Here is a 20958-nt window from a genome sequence, read left to right on the forward strand (position 1 = left end):
ACAAAAATGACTTATTCACAACATAAACAAACAGACCTCAAACAGAACAACTTAATCTGACTAACAATATTGAGGGCTCAAAATTTATTGTCAAAACAAGTTTTAAAAAAGGAAAAAATAAGAAATCACTACATGATACTTTTAAAAAAATAGTACTTAAGTATCATCTTTCCTTGCAGGTTTTTGCACAGTGCTGTACATCCCTGACTATTAAATCTGATATACAGGAAGCATGGTAAATCTGGCATAAAGACAGTATAGTATACCGGTATCTCGGTATTAAACTTCAAGCAGTTAAAACATCTCGTGCTGGTGGACCTGATGATCTTCCCAACTGGGTGCTAAGGGAATTTGCTGACATTCTGGCCGCACCCATTGCTGACATCTTGAACACCTCCTTCTCTGAATGCAAAGTTCCTCGTGTTTGGAAAATCGCTAATGTCTCGCCTCTTCCAAAGGCTCCAACAGTATGTGATTTTAATAAAGACCTGAGGCCGATCTCACTAACATCTACACTGTCAAAGATTGCTGAAAGTTTTGTAATCGAGAAGTCCATAAAGCCGGCAGTGCTATCCTCTATTGATCCAAATCAATATGGCTTTATCCCAGGCTCCTCTATGACGTTCCCGCTCATTTTCATGTTACACCATTGGCTGAGAGCTACCGATGGCACTGGGGCTGCTTTTAGAACTTCCCTTGTGGATTTTCGAAAAGCTTTCGACTTGGTCGACCACCAGACACTAAATGCCAATGAAACTGTTAAGCCTAGAAGTCAAGCCGACTTCCCTGAATTGGATCATAGATTTTCTACGGGACAGACAGCAAAGGGTGAAGCTACATGGGACCTTCTCCACCTGGCTAAACGTCACTGCAGGAGTACCACAGGGTACCCGGCTCGGACCTTGGCTGTTTCTCGCGATGATCAATGACCTTGATCTACCTGGAGAGTCCATGCTTATGTGGAAATTCGCTGACGATACCACTATTTCCGTCCTACGCCAGTAATTTACAGCATGCTGTCGATCACGTCAATAAATGGTCTAAAAAAAACCACCTTCAGCTGAACCCAAGAAAGTGTAAGGAGATGCTGACATGCTTCAAAAGATCACCACCTCTGTATGACCCAGTCGAGGTGGATGGACTTTACTTTGAAAGAGTCTCTTCCACCAACGTTTTAGGAATTACTCTCAGAAATGATTTAAAATGGAACGATCACACAGAAATAATCACATCAAAAGTTGCCAAGCGTCTTTACTTATTACGACAGTTAAAACATGCCGCAGTCAGCTCTAATGATCTAGTTCTATTTTATTGTAGTGTAATAAGATCATCCTTGAATATTCATGCCAGTTGTTTCACAGCAGCCTTCCTGGCTATCTGTCAGAGGAATTAGAGCGCATCCAGAGGCGTGCAATGCGTATAATTTTCCCAAATTCAGGATACAGAAAGGCATTAGAAGAGGCCGGAATCCCTTCCCTAGCTGGCAGGAGTGATTTGCTTTCTAAGAGCCTATTTGATGACATTGTAACTACAAAAAACAACAAACTAGTCAATCTGCTACCTAAAAGGCCAACCAACAACCACCAACTTCGAAACAGGAGAGTGTTCGACACGCCTGTATGCAAGGCGGACCGTTTTAAAAATTCTTTTATTACCGTATATGCAATATTAGTTTAAATTACATTGTATAGATCGCTTTTAATAGTCTTTAATATATTTTAATGTAAATAGCTTTTTATATTTTTTTAAATCCTGTACCTAGTTTTTATACGTTTTTTATAAATTTGTAAAAGTACACATAATTCAGTCCGAGGACTGCCAAGTGTAAAAGTTTTTTAATAAACGATACTTCTTCTTCTCTAGTCTATAATGTTACTTAAATCCTGGTAAAATGTATACTTTGAAAATGAATGTGTACATTGTAGCATTGTTTACTTACATGGTTTATATGTAGATTTGGTAAGTGTGGGATAAAATCATTTCCAACAAGAAATCCCATCAAAATCCAGTCATCTATGATTCTCTCAAGGTCATAAGGAAAGAGAAGTTTATCCTATGACATGAAAATATATTAACCAATGATTATACTGTATTTAATATTTAATTTTATTTGTGAATATTCACCAATGAGAATATTCACTAAGCTCTCCCTTGTGTATGGGCCGCAGCAGCAGCTATGGCCAAGTATAGCGACAAATGGAGAACGTTACTGTCCGGCCCTATCCCCCACCCGGGGGCAAGGAACTAAGCTAAGCTTCCTTGCATATAATTATGCACACAAGTTTAATTCAATGACTGCAAATCAATTTATATATTAATTTAGGAAATTAAACAGAACAAAGAGAAGACCACAAATAAGACATCCATCTAGTACATTTGATGGATCATTGGTGACCTATGAATAATAATTATTGTGCTTTATTGTCATGATTATGATACTGAAAGAGTAACTTGATCTGGGCTGAAGAGAAACAAATTTTTGTCGCGACTCAGTCTGACCCAGTTTGTCATGGCTGTGTGATCTATTAAGTAAACCCACTGTGTTTACAATCTTTTAACAATACCTTGAGCAGCATTTTTTAGAAACATTTTTGTTCCAAGGACCTTGGTAGTCATTTTTTTTTAATTCCTAATGTTTTTTTTTTAATATTCTGGACTTGGATTGATTTCTTTCAAATGAACGACAATTCCATTCAGCAACTGCTGCTATGTTTACTTGCCTAGAAGTCAAAGGTGGTATGGCTTAGTATTGCTATATTTACCACTTAACACAGTGAATATAGCATCATAAGCCAAGCTTCTTGTCCAATAAGAATGCCTGATTGTTGTATTCTTCCTGGAAATTATACTAAAAAAAGAACTGTATTGACTTCCAAGACAGTATTGATGTTCAATGACATATTTTTTCAAGACAGTACTGACATTTCCAGAAAACATTCTTTTGCCCTTAAATTTAATTTTTCACTGCACTTATTGTTTTCAGTATAAGTGCAATATAACTATTAATTTTGTCTGACTCTTGTTTTCAGTAGGTGTTTAGTCCCCATGCAATAACCTTGTGTTTAATTAAAAGTTCTAACAATATTTAGTATTTAACACTTGAGTCACCTTTAGTTCACTGAATTCCCAATCCAGGTATTCCCGAAACAAAGATAAGTGAAGAAGATGAAACGTAGTGTTTTCAGGTTTTGCAATTCTGTAATGAAAGACAGGAACATGAAGTATTAACAATCCCATATATTGCATGCACTCTGTGCCTGTGGTCTACATTGTCCTTGGCAATGACAAGAACCAACAACAAACTCAACCCACGGGGCCTGGGAATTGAACCCAGGCCACACTGGTGGGAGGCAAATGCTCTCACCACGACTCCATCCCAGCTCCCCTGTTTGAACAGCTTTTTACCATTTTTTTTAAATTTCTGATTATTTTATTGTTAGTAGCAGATTTTCACAGCACCGCAGCAGGGTTAGAGTGGAGCCTTATTCATTTATGTTCTGTTTGTAAATATTCATACTAGCTAACTGTACAGTGATCTTGCATTTCTTCATACTGTACATGTACTTGTCCTTTTGCCTCCTTTAGTATATCAAGTTTGTTGCTCAATGCTTCACTAGTCAGTGCTAAGTTAGTGTGTACATGTTGTCAACAAACCACTTAATTTTACTCTAACCTTTGTACGGTTTAAACTTTATTTCAACAAAACTGAAATTTATTTCTTTATTGCCAACGAGTCATGCCTTCTGGAAGACCAGAAGGCCTGACGAGGCGGCAAAATATAGAGCCACAAGAAGATTTGTATATGCGAAAAAATTCTCAGAAACACTCCAAATGTTGAGTAATGTAAGTAATGTAATGTAATGTAATGTAATGTAAGGTAATGTAATGTAATGTAATGTAATGTAATGTAATGTAATGTAAAGGTAGATCGTGACGACACAATTTCTGATGTTTTTAGCCAATCCGTTCAGCAGAATCTGTTCAGCACGTGCACACTTTGTTGTAGTTTGGCCAATCAGCGCGCGAATAATTTGTTCAGCACGTGCATGATTTATTGGCAACTAAAATTCCCAGACAAGATGCGTCTCAGATAACAAAGAGGTTTCAAATCTGTTCGCTTCAAAAAGCCAAAATTCCCAAACTAGAGATTTAAATACCAAAGAAACTTGAATTAAACTTTGTTTAGAATTTAATTTCATTTAAGATGAAGGCAAGAAATGCATTCCAAAGCTTCGAAAATTTCGAAGTCATACAAATTTGCATGCGTAATTAAGTTAGGTCTGGCCAAGTAAACAACACGGATTTTATCGATCAGAAGAGAGTTTATTTTGTTTCTCTAATTTATAAAATAAATTTCCTATAGTCCATTTTTTCCTGGATTGTCTGGCGTTTTTTTCTCGGAAAACAGGGCCTTTAATTTTCCTAAAAGCTGGTTTCCCAAACGCAATTTGCAGTGTCTCAACAATAACAATTCAACGTGTCATTTGAGACATCACGCATTGCATGTGATGAATTATTCTCGGGATAATAAAATAAACTTGTTCCATCTTTGGCCACAAACTTGTACGACCAGGCTTTAACCTTTTAAAACCTCAAATTTTTGGAATACAAGTGCTGAATGGATTTAACTGCAGTGTGGAACATTTGAAATGCTTTGTTTTGGCAAATCTTTTTAAAAGTTTGCTTTTTGTTTCGTAATTTTATATTTTCCGTGTTCAGTGGCTCATAGCCACTTTGATTAAGACCTATAGGACTTTAAAACAGCGGAAACCTTTCCAAAATAGCGGCATCGGACAACAATAGCTTGAAACTCTCAAATAGCATAAAGTTTACAAGATTTTTCACTAAATCTTCACTACTTTGGGATTATTTTAGAACTTTTTCCTCATTTAGCCTTCATAAAATCGCATTTTATTCCATAAACATTCAAGATTTTCAAAGAAAACGAGCAATGTTTATTGATCGACCAAAATCATAAAGCGTCCCGTTGTACTTGTGGCATTTCTACCGATAGGTACCACTAGTTAATAAAATATAACAGAAATAAAAAAAGTTTCACATGTTTTATCGATTTGTTTTGCTTAAAACCAACCTTTTTGCTGCTTTTCCAAATCTTACTTCCTCTCGAAGCAGAGAAAAGTGAGGTTCATGTGATGAAAGCCCAAGCATCATCTGGAAAAGGGAATAAATATAAATGTTATACAATAGTTATGCTACCTTATTACTAAACAATAATAATTATTAATCCCAGCCAATCAGGCATTTATCAAGTCCATGGGCAAGAGTTGGTACCAGCTAGTTGAGAGGGATGCACAGGACAGGAGGCTAAATGGCAAGAGACTGTTGGTCTATGCTCCTGAGAAGGAGTGAAGGTATATTACTAATCAGGCATGAAGTTGTGTGTCATGAAATTTTTCACAGGAGCTAGTATTTTCAATGAATGTATTTTCTGATCCCAAGTCCACAAAATTAGATCCCTTTAAAATTAACTCCCTCAAAAAATGTAAAATTTTGCTTTTCACTTTTAGTACAGAATGCACTTTTGTGATGGTTTGTTAGGGCTGTGGTCTGCTATCCCAATTATCAATATCGATTAATTAATTGTTCGTGAGATGGGGGTGGGATAAGGGAGCACCTAACTGTGCACCCTCATAATTATGAAGATAACAAATGTACCAATATTATTTGTAGTAAATAATAAAGATGGTAAATTTCAAGCTCGGTGATAAATAGTGAAGAAATTATTTAACATGACACGAGCGTGGGAAAAAGAAAAAATCTGAGTCCTTGACGGGAATCGAACCCATGGCCTCCCAGAATACCGGTTGGGCACTCTAACTAACTGAGCTACGAGAGACTTGTTGTGAGCTGGGCCATTTACTAGGTTGATGTATGACATGCATCCTGCATACTGCTAGGATCAGCAATGTTGGTAGGATCAACATTGTACTAGGTTGATATATGACGTGTGTCATAGAATGGCCAACTGGTATTCTGGGAGGCCATGGGTTCGATTCCCGTCGGGGACTCAGATTTTTTCTTTGTCCCACGCTCATGTCATGTTGAATACTTTATTCTCACTAAATTTCGCGAGTACTAAATTTCGCGATTTTTGCGATTTTGAAAAAATCGTGAAATCAAATACTCGCGAAATAAAGGACACGCGAAGTTTAAAATCGCGAAATTTAATACCATATTATATCAATAAAATAACGAAATTCAAGCTGTTAATTTATTACAGTTATTCCAACACATGATTATCTGGTTCAAGTTTCAGAGTTATTGGTTTGGTTTTGTTCATTAGTCATCTTCTACTTCATCATTCTCACTGTCCGAACTGTCCTCTGCCGCTAAGGTCTTCAAAATCTCGCTCGTGCAGTCGTTAAACTTTCCATCTGTCGGTTCTTTGTAGTTGTCTCTGATAAAATTAATGTCTGGTATCGTGCCAATATCTCGTGTCCCTGTGTGCTGTGCTCCATTTCAATTATAACTTTAACCGGAATTTCAAGCCCTCCTTGTACCAAAGGGGATCTTCTATGCTTGGGGTCAATCACCTCGACTTTAACAATACCACCATGCAAGATTACGTGTGGCACGTGAAATCTCCCTTGGAAGATGTCCAACCACAGCTCTGTCTAAACGGCCTGAAAAACGTCTTTTTGCCGCAATAGCGTACCGATCGTGAACGTTATTCCTTTTGTGACTACACGGTAGAATTTCTCCAGTTACTGGTGTCCAAATTTCGTTGTATATGTGAAAACCTCGTAAGCCGCACAGAAATGTGAACTTTATGCATTCACTCATTTTGGTGACTTGTTGGTACCCTTCTGTGAGAACCCGATACGATAACATGTTGAGCTTGTGTTACAGTATACGCAACAAGCAAGGTATTGTTCATTGTGTTTGGAATGACAATCACGTGCGCCATGCTACAGAGTCCACCATGAGGCCAATACTGTAGAGCCAAAAGGCCATAATTCAAAGATCCATCGTTAACATGTCGCTATATCAGTACGGATTTACTCGCCAAGCATCGCGCAAATCTGGCGATGCGGCAGTTTCAGACAGTGAAAGTATCATGGACAGTCAGCCAAGGGGGATAGAAATCAGGTATTTACCAGAGAACGAGCAAACACAACTTGGAGCTGATGAATATGACCAAGTCGTCGTAGCTGTGAAAGATCTGTGGCCAATCCTTTACCAGAAACATCCGTCAAACGTAAACGTGGGACATACAATTATTACAGCCCAGAAATCTGAGCAAAGATTGGAAAATACGCAGCTGAACACAGCAATTCAAAGCCATTCGTCATTTTCAAGCCGATTATCCTGATCTAAAGGAAAGCACTGTCAGAACATACAAACAAGGTTACAAGAAAAAGCTAAAAGAACAAAAGAGAAAAGGTTGTCTTGGTCAACCAGTTCAGGCAATCCCCTTCGATCCACAAGGTCGACCACCAATGTTACTGGAACTTGACAATAAATTGATTACGTTTATCAAGAGTATAAGAGCTCGTGGCGGCGTGGTGAATTGCAGCGTGGTGTAAGCGACCGCAGAGGCGTTGATAAAGAGTAACCCATCAATGTCACGCCACTTAAGAGGATTCCAGCCAAAAAAGTCTTGGGTTCAGTCCATCTAAAGACGCTGTAATTTCTCTTGCCGTGCAGGAACCACAAGACGTCCACCCGTTCCCAGAGGAATGTACGAGGAATGCAAGTTTACTTTTCTGAATGACATACATAAAGCCATCAAGAAACACGCCATTCCATCGGAACTTGTCCTGAATGTCGATCAAACCCCGTCCTCATATGTTTCTGTAGGGAGGATGACCATGACTGATAAAAAAACGTCTTCTGTTCCGATTAAAGGCTTAACGGATAAAAGGAATATTACCTTAACATTTACAATTTCACTCTCTGGAGAGTTTCTCCCAATGCAGATCATTTATCAAGGTAAAACACCAGCGAGCCAGCCGAAGAACACCAAGTTTCCTAGTGGATTTTTAATAACACAGAATCCTAAACATTATTCCAATGAAACTGAGACACTCAAGCTATTAGACAAAGTAATCAAGCCTTACGTCGAGAAGAAGAAGGAGGAGTTGAAACTCCCGGAAACACAGAAGTCGCTACTTGTATGGGACGTCTCTAAGGGACAGAAGACGGATAAAGTGGTGTCAAAGCTGTCCTCTATGAATGTGGAAGCTGTATCTGTACCAGCAAACATGACGCACTTCTTTCAGCCACTAGATCTCACAGTGAACGGTGAAGCAAAGCACTTCATGAAAGAGAGATTTACTAAGTGGTATGCCGAATCCGAACTGAAGATATTATGGTTGATTTAAGGCTTACAGTAATCAAGCCATTGCATGCTACCTGGCTGATAGAGCTGTTCAACCACCTCTCGAGCCGTGAGGGAAGTTCTCATACGGCGAAAGACTGGGAGAAAGCTGGCATTAGTGCCGTTGTGAGCGGTGAAACAAAGCTACCCCCAGAGGATCCATTCAGCAACGTAGAAGTATAATGCGGACCCCATTTCATGTCTGACAGAACATACAGAAGAACATAGTTTGTTAGAGTGTAAATATAGATGTACCTATCGGGTATTTAGACTGTGGAATACCCTAATGCTTTGTTGTGTTTAGCTTGTTTTGTTCGCTATTGTTTACAGTGACGATTAAAATAATTATGTTGTTACAGTTCTGAAGTCAAAGCTACATGTTAAAGAATGGACAAAAAATCGCGAAATTTAATACACTTCGATTCCACCTTCTTCTCAAAATCGCGAAATTTAATACTCGCGAAATATGGCCTTTGATTTTTCGCGAAATTTAGTACTCGCGAAATTTAGTGAGAATAAGGTATAAGGAGCTGTAAAACTTGCAAAAGCAATGACCGGTACTCTCTTGTAGTTTTATGTTATATTTATTTACATAATTTTCCATAAATTAGCATCAGTTAACGAAAATTTACGGCACCTTTTCCGAAGTTCCCGCAGATAAGCCGCACCCCCGCTTTCGAGCGAAATTTTTTGGAAAAAAAGGTGCGGCTTATCTGCGGGTTTTTACGGTAATTTATTTTTTTCTTTGTTCTTGAGCGGGCGGTATTCTACAAATCCTGCGATCTGATTGGTTCCGGGAGCGGGCAGTATTCTCCCATCCGACCCGCTCACAGCAGGCGGTATCCGTTGCGAGATGAATCGTCAAGTGTACTTTCCGCGCGAAATCATTTTGTAGTGTTGTACGAACGAACACATAAAAGGTTTGCTCTTCAAAATCGAAATAGCTGCTCACCAGCCGTTGTAAATGTGATAAGACAAAAGAGAAGTGGGATTAAAGGCCTCGAAAATCTTTAAAAGGCGAGTATTCATTTCTTTATCGACAAAATCGAGTTCTAGTTTCGTAGTTTGTGGTTGTTTGTCATTTCACAATCGTTTTCACGCACGCCATTACGGTAAGCTTCACCGGTTTAAAACTTCGATTTTGAGTAAAAACTGCCTTTTTATCGGCCATTTTTTGCCAAAACAAAACTTTAGTTGCTATCATTCAAGAAAATGAGATTCTTAATTACAAAACAGTCAAAATAATTCTCGCAATGTTGTGCCGTACGTCCAAACTACGCATTTCATTCAGTTTTACTTTCGCATTGTTTATCACAAAGAAATTCTGTTGGGAATCAACGCTGAGTTTATTAATTCGTTAAAAACAAGCATGTATAGCTGTACCGAAACTGTCTTTCAGTCAGATAATATTTTTTTTAGTCCGAGAATTACTATCCTACGAACACAATTCCTTTCAAAACATTCATCGGGAAGCTGAAATCGATTTAAAAGTGTTCAGTTTTGTCAATGATATAAATGCTTTGCCTCGATTTTACATTGATGCCATATTTACTACTTCAATTTCTTTTGTTGAATCTCTTTAGTGTCAATTTAATATGCTAAACCTTTCTGTTTAATAGTTCGTTTAATTTAAGCGACGCTATTTTATTTCGAATTAAATAACACACAGGCAGCATTTTACACTCTTGCTAATCCGTTGATCGTAGGTTTCTTTTAAAAACAAATAAAGTAGGAAAAAAATAAAAACGTTATTCACCAGCCTTGGTCGGTCCGGTCCGTATTGGGACCAAGACCTCGGGCACAGTTTTTCCCAATACGGACCTCCCGGCTGGTGAATAACCTATATTTCTTCACCACAATATTATTTGTGTTTCAGAAAATGCCATGCTCTCCTTATGGTACTGTCCTTTCTAGAACAAAGTACTTTGCTCTACATGCATGTGCAGATTGGTCTACGTTATGTACTGAAACTCTCACAAACTTTGCACAAGTTGCAGTAAGATACAAGCAGACTTCATGGAGCCAAGTTAAACCATAAGTTAATTAAATTAGACTTTGAGACTTTCACCCTGCGATGGACTAGCATCCCATCCAGGGGGTCCGCATAGAAATACTCCTAGTCGCCTCATGCTACAGAAACAGGGATAAGCTCCGGCTTGTATGGGGCTCTGGGCCACTAGGCTCAACACAGACTTTACCTTGAGACTTTCACTTCGCTTCTGTATTTAGGTATGCAAAAACTTGCACTGGGATTTTGGGTGCAAAACTTTTTATAACCAGGTAACAAATATCCTACAATCATTGACAAAACCTTGGTGCAGTTGCTGTTTTCTTAATTGGAACATGAAAAGGTTAAGTAATTTGTCCTCTCCCCCTTTGCAATGTTGCGTAGCATGCAAAAAATAATGCCCTCAATTGCTGCCTACTTTTGCTCACAAACTCCAATGTACTTCACCAGGAGTTTGGGCACATATTTCGAGTGTGTTAATCTTATTATGGTGCCTCGTATTTTATAATCAGTCACATCGCATGCAAAAAATATCATGATGCAGTGTAAAGAAAAACAAAAGTACCCTGTTATGCTAATGCAAAGTGTAAGGAACACCTGGGAAGAAACCCAAGTGGTGTTTCAACTTCTAACTAACAGTAAAATAAAACAAATAAAGATGAATCATAAAACATTTAACTTTCAATGGATATGCTTAATTGCATTCTATACTAGCCTCTCTAGCCTCTGTGACAACCTTATATTAAGAATGATATTTTGTGTTTTACTTTTATTTGTTTTGTTTCACTTTCAGTACAGCACTGACAGAAACGCCAGCCATATGCGATAAGTGTGCTTTACAACCTTTTTTTCTGAAGACAGTGACATCAATGGCAGCTGCTTTGGTTTCAATAACAAAACCAATGATTAATCAAGGAAGTGCGCGGGTACTTTGAACTTGGAAAATTCTGAGTTTTAGTGAGGAGGGCCAATTTCACTCCTTCCCACCTTCGATTCCTGATAGACATTTGATCTAATTACTATCATCTAGAATTGATTGATAAATCTTGTAAAGGGAGAGGGGTGGTGCACCTGACTGTGTCCACTGAGTAAAATGTGAAGTATATTTATGTTACTATACAAAGAACCAAGATTTTGTGACCATACACAGGAAAACCATCACACAAGTGCATTCTGCACTAAAAAGGGTATCTCTGACCATAACAATGAATTTTGATGTCATAGCAAGCTTGATTTGCTCATTGAAAAAATCTCTAAAAATTTGTACTAAACATTATTTCTCAACATTATTGGTGTAGCTGCATTAGTATGCCAAAGACAAGAATGTTTTAACAGTTATGAGCCACCTTAAACTGCTCAGAAGACAAAATAATAACATTGCCATTAAATAGAAAATAGCTAAATTACTTAAAAAAGTCATATTTAGGAGGGAGCAGTAGAAACATTTCCCCCACAAGGTCACATTTTATGAACTGGATTTCACTCACCAGATCAGCATCTAAGCCATATAAACAGTGTCTTGTGTTGGGATCATAATCTGGATGCACCTTCTCTGATCTGATAAACTCCATAATCTTATGCTCACCTTCACCAGGAGTCTGAATCAAATGAACATTGATTAGTAAAATGAGCTCAGTCATAAGTTATGAAACCTTCAGTATTTTCTCAAGCGGTACCTACAGTGTTATCTAGAGGCCCCCTACTGAATCATGCAAAAATACCGGCAATTGGCCTTTCCGTGCGTCAAGAATAATATTACCGGTAAACAAAAAGTTTCACATTCACACAAAAATCAAGGTGATCACTGTTTAGACTCAGTACAATAATTATTTTGCTCAGAAGATGTAAAAAAGCAGAATTATGTTCTTACCATTGCATGTGATGTCTGTTGATCATGCATCTAACAAAATAGCTTACAAAAGTTTTATCAGTTCAAAAATCCAGAGAACTGATTAAAAAACAAAGAGACACTCTTACACTAAGAGTGACATACACTGTATTACTAAGCAGAATCAGAAGCATAATCAGCAGCATAAGAACCTTATGATCTAGTGGAATCAAAACGATGAAAGAAGTGGAATTGCAAGAAGAAAAAGGAAACCTTCTTATCCTTCCAATTAGGATTTGGTCATGCTTTAAATTAGGATTGCGACTCCATTTTTGGATTTCTACTAGAACGTAAGGCCTATTATGCCTCTGACTACGACTCGCTTCCGTGAGGAGTTAGAACCAGCCATAAAAGAATTCCTGTAGAACTCACACAAAACAAGATGATTTGTGAATCATGTCTTACTCAGCTCTTCATTCACGGGTCACATTTCAGTCAAACATTGTGTTCATGTGCAAGAAAAAAAGAGTTTAAATCATGTCCCAATCATCCTTCACTATAGGTAAGGTAAGGTAAGGAAACTTTATTTAACCAGGGTGGCCCATTCAGCAACGAGGCTGGTATCCATTGAGGCCCTGGGACAATAACATTATATACAAGATAAAAATGTTAAAAATATAAAATGAAGGGGTGTGCGTAAGAATGTCCCCTTGATATTTCAGCTTATTTGAGCTTTGACAAAACAGCTCCAAATTTCACATGCAGTTTTGTCTATGTTGCAGTAAATTTTTGATCTCAGTTAATTTTTTTCCAACTAGATTTTTTATAATTAAGTATAAAAATTAGCGAAAATAAGCCACAACATTTCGAACTCATCTTGAGTCCATTATCAAGTAGATAAGAATAAAATAACAGTCAAGTTTAAGTTTAAATGCAAATAGAGGTGATAGAGTATTTAACAATAATTTATTATTCGGCGAAGGTGAAGTGAATCACGGCAAACATTCCCCAAGATGAAGTCGAGGGGGAATATTCGCCGAAATTCACTGAGCCTGAGGTGAATAATTGTTTTTGTCTAATTTTCAGAGGTGAATATCAAGAACTATAAAATACAGAACTAAAACACAGAACCAACAAACACAAGTGCTCGCTTGAATACTTGTAAACAAGTTTAATTCATAGGTTGTACATCAGAATTTACACTTTAGTTTTAGCAATAAAACGAAACAAAACAAACACTACGAAAAAGACAGATATCTAGTACCTTTGTTTAATCGTTGGCGACTTCTGAGCAATTGTGTAAATTCTAAGTCGAGTAGCTCTGATCTGAAGAGAACTGAGTAATTTTTGGTCAATTGATCTGCCACTGAGTTTCGTGTGGCCGCCGACGTGCGATCTCCAAAACCACCGTCCTTAGCACCAACTCTAATGCCTTGAGAACCATCTCTTAAAAATATTGTCGGTTCAAAAGCCTTGGTAGCCAATTTTTAAAATTCCAACTGTTTTGAATACCCCGGACTTGACGTGATTTCTTTCGAATGAACGAAAATTTCATTCATCAAATGCTGCCATGTTTACTTGCCTGGATGGCAAAGTTGGTGTGGCTTAGTAACCAAGCCCTGAAATGTTATATTCACCTCCAAGCGAGGTGAATATAACGTCATACACCAGAGATTCTTGACCAATCAGAGTGTCGCATTCTTATATTCACCTCTTGAAATTAGACTAAATTAGAATATTTTAAAAGAAGTGTTTCGCGGTCATAAGCGTTCACAGTGTTAATGGGTGCTGCATTTAGTTAGGTAAATACTTTCGCAGGTATTGAGTCCGCCTGCGTGTTTAGTGCTGGTTTTCTCTGGCGAATTAAATACAGCACGCAATTAATTACTTTTAAATTTTACAGTCGTCTGGCAAGTTAAAACAGTATTTGACAATCAAACTCGTATGGCAGCCATGTTTTCGGGCCATGGCAGCGGGGGACTAGGACGCGATCTTCTTTTGACGCTGAAGTCACATGAAGTGAGCCGTTTAAGTACAGGGGAAAAAATGGCGCTCTGCTTGGGAAAATAAACTACTGGTTCGTTTGAGCACAATAGTCCACAGCAATTCTCGAAGAAATGAGAGATGTTTGGCCTGTGTTTTGTACAATAGCGCTTTTAAGCGCTCAAGGTGTGAATATTGTCCAACAACGGCCGGCTGGAGCCAAGCGGTAATAATAAAGTCTAAAACACAGATCTCTTGTCGGGAACTATGTCAGCATGAGTTTTGCAGTAACCGCTTGGATGCTGCCGAGGAGCGAGCTGGTTTTAGGCTTTAAAAAATTCTTTAGTTGTTTCGCTGGGGACCTTTCCTTGCCAAAAATTTTTCTGTGCCTCTTCTTCCAAATCAATCGATTCATGCGAACGAAAACCTAAGAAGTTTATCTTGATTTTGTGGGATTTTGTAGATGTGTGATGATGTAAGGAGTGGAGATAGAAGTGAGAGCAAGCGGCACTTAACTGAAAGCAACACCAGCTCGTTAACATGGGATCGACCGCGAACTTGTCGCAGAAGTAAGGTGCTGTACTGGCTACCAAATAGAGCAAACATACTCAATCAATCAGTCTCATATCAATCAATCTTTATTTCACTTTCACCTCAAATTACAGGTAACGGTAACAGATTCAAATACTAGTTTTGCCCGAAACAACAAAAAACAGCTAACTGCAAGCAGGCTGCAGTGAAAGCTAACCGCAAGCAAACTGGAGTGAAAGCTTGCCGCAAGAAAAGCGTGATCTTAGGGTTAAGATGTTTAGCACATGTAGACAAAACTGCACATGAAATTTGGAGCTGATTTGACAAAGTTCAAATTAGCCGAAACATCAAGGGGACATTCTTATGCACACTCCTTAAAATTTAGGTGTCCCTCTATCAAAAGAGAACTGTTACTGCTATAGTGTACCAACCAGGGTGAACTGCCAGCCAGTTGTAGAAATAGATAAAAAAAGGTCACATACCTCATGTCCAGACAGATATATTCTTAATCCTTGCCAAGCAGGATCAGTAGAAATCTTATAGTTGACAAAAAACTTCAACTGCTCATGAAGTCTCACCATGAAAGGAGTACCTAAAAAAAATAACAAAAACATAAAACTTCACAGTAACTATGGTTTGTAACTGACATACTGTACATAGGCTGTGTGGAAGCTCTCTTGCCTGGGTTTTGTGGAATGACAGTGGAGTTTACGAACAAGAGCCCAAATGAGGACAAAAAGCTTTGAACCTCCTGTGTTTGTCTGTGATTGCAGCAATCTGATCATTCTCCTCTCCAGAGATCTGGTTTCTTTTTGATCACATGGTCAGGGAAGCAAGAGGCTCACAAAAAGATTTACAGGTTAAAGTTTTCAAAAAAAAAAAACAAGCTAAAATAGCCAAAAATTTTAAACCTGTAGACTTTTTCAGATGGTTAAATCCCAGGCTCATATATTAAAAATTGCCGATTTACAGCTTTCCTTTGAAAGATACAGAGATAATTTCAACTGGAAACACACGGCAACAGTAGATTTCGCAATTGCCTTATGGAACTCACGCTGCATTTTGTCTGGACTCTGCGAGGGTCGGATATCAAGACAGCTTCTTCGTGGGCTTTAGAAGGCTTTAAATAAAGGCCATATATTAAGTCAATGCTTTCGAATTATATTTGAAGATGAAATATGAAATCTCTTTGACTAAAATTTCGCTCGAACTGCGTAGATATGATCACATGTTGTAAAGCCAATACACGTAACATTGCTGTCAATGTGAGGTCACATCGACTCGGATTGCAGAGCACTAATCATTAACATTGCAAAATGGCACTTGTAGCAACCAACTTTGGCCTCTTTTTCTCCGCTCCTAAGCTAAAAGAAGCCCCTGTCTCCTGCATTTGTGTTAACTTCATTAATATCTTTGTAATGAGCAAGTTTTTAGGCATGATTCATTTTTGATGTTTGAACAGTTCTACTATCTTAACTGACTGCTTTTAAAAATAATTATTAAGTTTGTGTTCTTTCAGTTGTTGAATGCAATTATTTAGACATCAGCATGGCCATAAACAAAATAATTTTTATTTTGTGTGGAGACCTGAACACATGCTAGGTGTGACACAGGCAAAATTGATTGAGTTTGTTGTGGTCGACACCAAATTTTAGCTCCCCCTCTCCAGTGGTGCAGATCCGCATTGGCTGTTGGTGATTTGACCAAGTTTGATGCTTTCAGGATGCACAGAAACGAAGTTATGGACCTTGAAACATGGTTAAAAATCCATACAAACGTCTCTAATTGTAAGCCAGCGTCCCCCAAAACCATATAAACTCTTAAAATTTTTATCCGTTTTGTGACAGCTGTAAAATCCTGCCAAAGACCCATTATTTGAAAGAAACTGAGTTGAAAAACACTATGTGTGCCCGTTTTAAAGAGTATCACAAAAATCATAAAAAAGTTAAGAGTTTATATGGTTTTGGGGGACGCTGTCTAAAAAATAAGAGACATTTGTATGGATATTTAACCATGTTTCAAGGCCCATAACTTCGTCTGTGTTCATCCTAAAAGCGTCAAACTTGGTAAAATAACCAATCTCACCAAGTTCTTTTATGTGGTGGTGTCAGATTATCGATTACTTGAAATTTGAAACTCGCCCCAGTTCCCTGCGCAACCTCGGAACGGCCAATAGTTCGCTAACTTACGCATCCTCAGCATCTTCGGCGCATTTTTCCGCATTAAACAGAAAAAAAAAGAAAAGTTGCTTCATAATAGCGATAAATCAGCTGTTAACCATCCACACAAACAAAAATTCCGAAGACAGAGGCAGCTTTTGTCCGAAAAAGGCGACGAAAACACGCCAATTCATTCGCAAACAATTTTGAACCTCCAGGCGTTCCCAGGCGTCTTTTTGTGATGGGCCTGGTGACTAGACGTGGTGCTAACGTGCGGTATCAACCGAACGAACTTTCTACGATGTTTTTCACTTCATAGAAGGATTTAAACATTCTGAATTTTGTCTTGTAAACTTCAGTATATTACAAGTAAGCAAAGACAGAAAGCAAATTTATTTGTGTGAATGTTTTTATGGCTAGTGGAAACTGAATAAGGAAGTTGCCTGCCGAAGTATTAAACCACCTTGAAATAGCGTTTATATCGTTGTAGAACTTTATTTTAACTCGTCTTGAATGTGACTTATTAATATTCATGAAATAATGGGAACCGGAGAAGGAAGTCCGGATAATCGAGAAATCCGGATAATCGAGGTCCAGATACGTCACCTCGACGGACACGCTCGGGGCGCGAGTGCCCGAGGAGTCCGAGGGGTCCCAGTCACCCCTGGGGACGGGTCGACGGAGCGAGGGCAGCGGGGGCGGGCGAGAGTGACTGTAATCGAGGTTCGACTGTACTGCGAACTTTGCAGGTTTCAAAGAGAACAACGTCAGGCTACTGCTATAGAGTTCATCTGATTTATATCAATACGCCCAGAGAATCGGTATCAACCACCACAAACATAGTAAATGTCTGTAGCATGTCAATGGTGTAGCAGAGTTCGTGTTTTGAGGGGCATTCCGGGAGGGGGGGTGTAAGTTTTTATTTCAAAATACTACAGTACACTGTTTATTTTGACTTGTCACATATTGAAAGGCAAAATTTGAGTTATCAATGGTGAAATTATATAGAAAATGACCTGAAGGGAAACAAAAATTTGGTTCGAGTTAGACGGAGATTCAAGTTATAAAGGGTAAAATTACAGTATTTTTAATTGTATGATGAAAATCCAGAGGAAATCGATTTTAGTTTGAGCCAGCGTGAGGTTCACGTTAGCGAGAGTTGGAGTTATAGGACACATTCCATGCATGTCAAACACATTTCCTAATCTTTGATAACCACTTGTTAAAATAACAACACCAGTGAGAACAGAGAAATCTGAAACACGGCGGAAACGCAGCCAAGACAACGGGAAACGACCCGTGAGAAACCGCCCAAGAAAGCGGCGCAAAGATCAACAAGAGCGTCGAGGCGCAGCTCACTGCGAAAGACGCGAGGGCGACCTCCGCAGAATGGACGGAAACCCAACACATGGCGAACTCGAGAGAAACAAAGAAACACGAAGAAAACAGAGCAGAACAAAACACGAGAAAACGAGGGGGAGTGAGCGGGAGGAAGCTGCCACGGAGAAAACGAACAAAGAAAAGAAGAAACAACCAGAAGAGCCAGCCGCAGGAAACAGAGAAAAGAGGCAGACAGAACCCGAGCAGGCCAGAACCGAAGAGAACGCAAACCAGCGAGAAGAAGACACTGTGGAAGAGAAAATGGAAGCCGCACAAACAACGAAAAAGAAGGGGGAACACCCAACACAGGAAGCGACAGTGGAGGAACGCCAGAACTGGGAACCAAATGCCGAAGCCTCACAGTCTGCATGTCATGTGAGAGGGAAGAAATGGAGATGACTGGGGCGAGGGAACCACATGGAAGCGACGGAACGAACCAGAGACGAACGCCCAGACGGACGAACCCGAAACGGCCCGCAGCACAACGGTCCACCCAAGAGATAGTTGCCGACAAATCCAAGAGACGCGAGACCGAGCGCCATGCCTGAGAGGGAGCGGAGCCGGATGGAGGACACACCAACACAGTGAGTCGCCATGCGACCAGCACGAAAGCACACCCACGTGACGGACCGAAAGCCCCCGCAAAGCACGCGCCCGACGACCGATCACAAGAGACAGAACCAATGTCACGAGAAGGATAGTGGCGGAGCGTGACTGAAAGGGACGCACGGAAGAACCCCAACGCACACCGTGCGAACGCCCACTTTCATGAAGTATCTATATGTACATGAACCTGTATGCATACCAGGGGTAATGCAGTTTGAATCAAATCTCTCTTCTTTTGGTAGAACTTGGCCTTTTTCTAAAGCTTTGCGAATGTTGTCTTCTGCCTCTTTGGCAGATCTGTTGGAAAAAGCAAACAAGAAAGTAACAAACCATACCAATGCTTCAAACATGATGGAAAGTTCACTGAATATTTCAAAGATAAAACATGAAGGAAATAGCAACTTAAAAACAAAAAAGGCAGATTTCTATTTATTAAGGGCTCCAAATTGCAGGTTGCCAGTTCTGCTGTATTTGATTCAGTGGCAAAATAACATTTTTATATACCTGGCACATTTCAAGTGCAAAGTCCATAGGAGAAAGAACTATTTAAGTTAGAGGGGGGAATGGCACTTCAAGTAAGCAAAATATTATTTCCTTATCCAACTACCCAACTATCATTTAAAAATCTGTTTGACTCGTATCTTGCTCCTGCGCCCTAACGGCGCATTTTCTTAGCTGGTAGTGCGCCATCTCAATTTTTTGTGTGGGAATCCTGCAAGGCCGCGGCCTGGTGAGAACACTGCATTCCTGCACTCAAACACAATTCTTAAGAAATCTAAATTGCAAAGAATGTTTATAAAGACTTGACTGACAAAAATGAACACCTACTAGGAGTACATAAAGTTCTTGTTTGATTGGTAAATGTGTAGTTCCAGAAAATATCTATACCCCCACAACAAAGGGAATGTCACGTAAGGCCCCCCACCTCTCTGGAATTTCCTTTTTTGACCCCCCCCCCCCCCCCCACACACACACACACACACACACACACAACCCCTATCGCTGCAAACAGCTTTTAGGGGCAGTCAAACATTCAAAAGTACCGGTAATGTCCAGTACTCTCTTGTAGTTTTATCTAACATTAATTTACATACTTTTCCATAAAAAAGTGTCAATTTACAATCATTTTCAGCACCTTTTCCAAATGTTCCCGTAGATAAGCTGCACCCCCGATTTCGAGCCAAGATTTTTGGAAAAAAGGTGCAGCCTATCTCTGGGTCTTTACGGTAACTAGAACTCATTATTTTCTTACACATAATTAATAGTTTCCAGAAATCTTAAGGAGGGCTATAATTTTTGGAATAATTATGACAGTTTACTTAATTTTTTTGCTTTCATGTATACACAAATAATTTGATATAAATATAAATTATTTATATCAAGCACACAAGCGTCAGATGCAAAGCTGTCTATTTTGTACCTGTATATAGCACTAAAACAGACAGACAGACAGACAGACAGACAGTGTATAGTCCTCATTAAAATTAATGTTAAAGTGTATATGACAGATTTTTTTATTTGCCTGATCTAATGTACGTGGGATGCTGATGGGAACATCGAAAAAAGAAATTCGAAATCTCTTTTTTCACCACGTTTTTGCGCTCTAAAATCGTGAAATTTCACTTCCAGTTGGGTCCAAAACCGCGCACATTGGGGAGCTGGGTCTATTCTGCTTTTGACGTCATGGCCGGTCTAGACCCAGCTCCCCACTGTGCGCCGTGAAAATATTGCGTTTTTTAGGTCGAAAAGCAGTGAAAAAAACGAGATTTCGAATTCCTTTTTTCGATGTTCGCATCTGCATGCCACGTAGATTTGATCAGGCAAATAAAATAAAAAAAGCAGACAGGGAACAAAAATAGCAAACATAGAATATCATTATAAATATAATTACCGAAAACGTCGGCCTCTTTGTTGATTCATTTTTGCACGAGGGGCCACACCATCAACAGCCATGAAGAAAACTTTCTTGGGTTTAATAATCCGAAACAGCACCTGAACAGTTCAATAAATGTTAACGAAGCTCTTCTAAAGTAGACATTAACTTCAAAGACACTTTCATAATTATCAGAAAAAAATTATTTTTAGGGAGGAGGAAAGACAGTGAGATTCAAAGACAGTCCCA

General features: G+C 39.0%; 1 protein-coding gene across 1 annotated transcript in view; it reads right to left on the reverse strand.

Moving 5' to 3' along the window:
• The window catches only part of LOC144658783 (5'-3' exoribonuclease 1-like), a 97893-nt gene that overhangs the window by 75647 nt on the left and 1288 nt on the right, over positions 1-20958 (reverse strand). The window contains exons 3-9 of the mRNA XM_078519248.1: positions 20728-20828; positions 19036-19133; positions 15174-15283; positions 11837-11947; positions 5093-5172; positions 3109-3196; positions 1940-2053 (exon numbers count right to left, since the gene is read on the reverse strand). Coding sequence (XP_078375374.1) covers positions 1940-2053; positions 3109-3196; positions 5093-5172; positions 11837-11947; positions 15174-15283; positions 19036-19133; positions 20728-20828 — 702 coding nt within the window. The remainder of the gene's footprint in view (positions 1-1939; positions 2054-3108; positions 3197-5092; positions 5173-11836; positions 11948-15173; positions 15284-19035; positions 19134-20727; positions 20829-20958) is intronic.

Source organism: Oculina patagonica, chromosome 6 (assembly GCF_052425735.1).
Source record: "Oculina patagonica isolate OP01 chromosome 6, crgOcupat, whole genome shotgun sequence".
NCBI classification, from domain to species: domain Eukaryota; kingdom Metazoa; phylum Cnidaria; class Anthozoa; order Scleractinia; family Oculinidae; genus Oculina; species Oculina patagonica.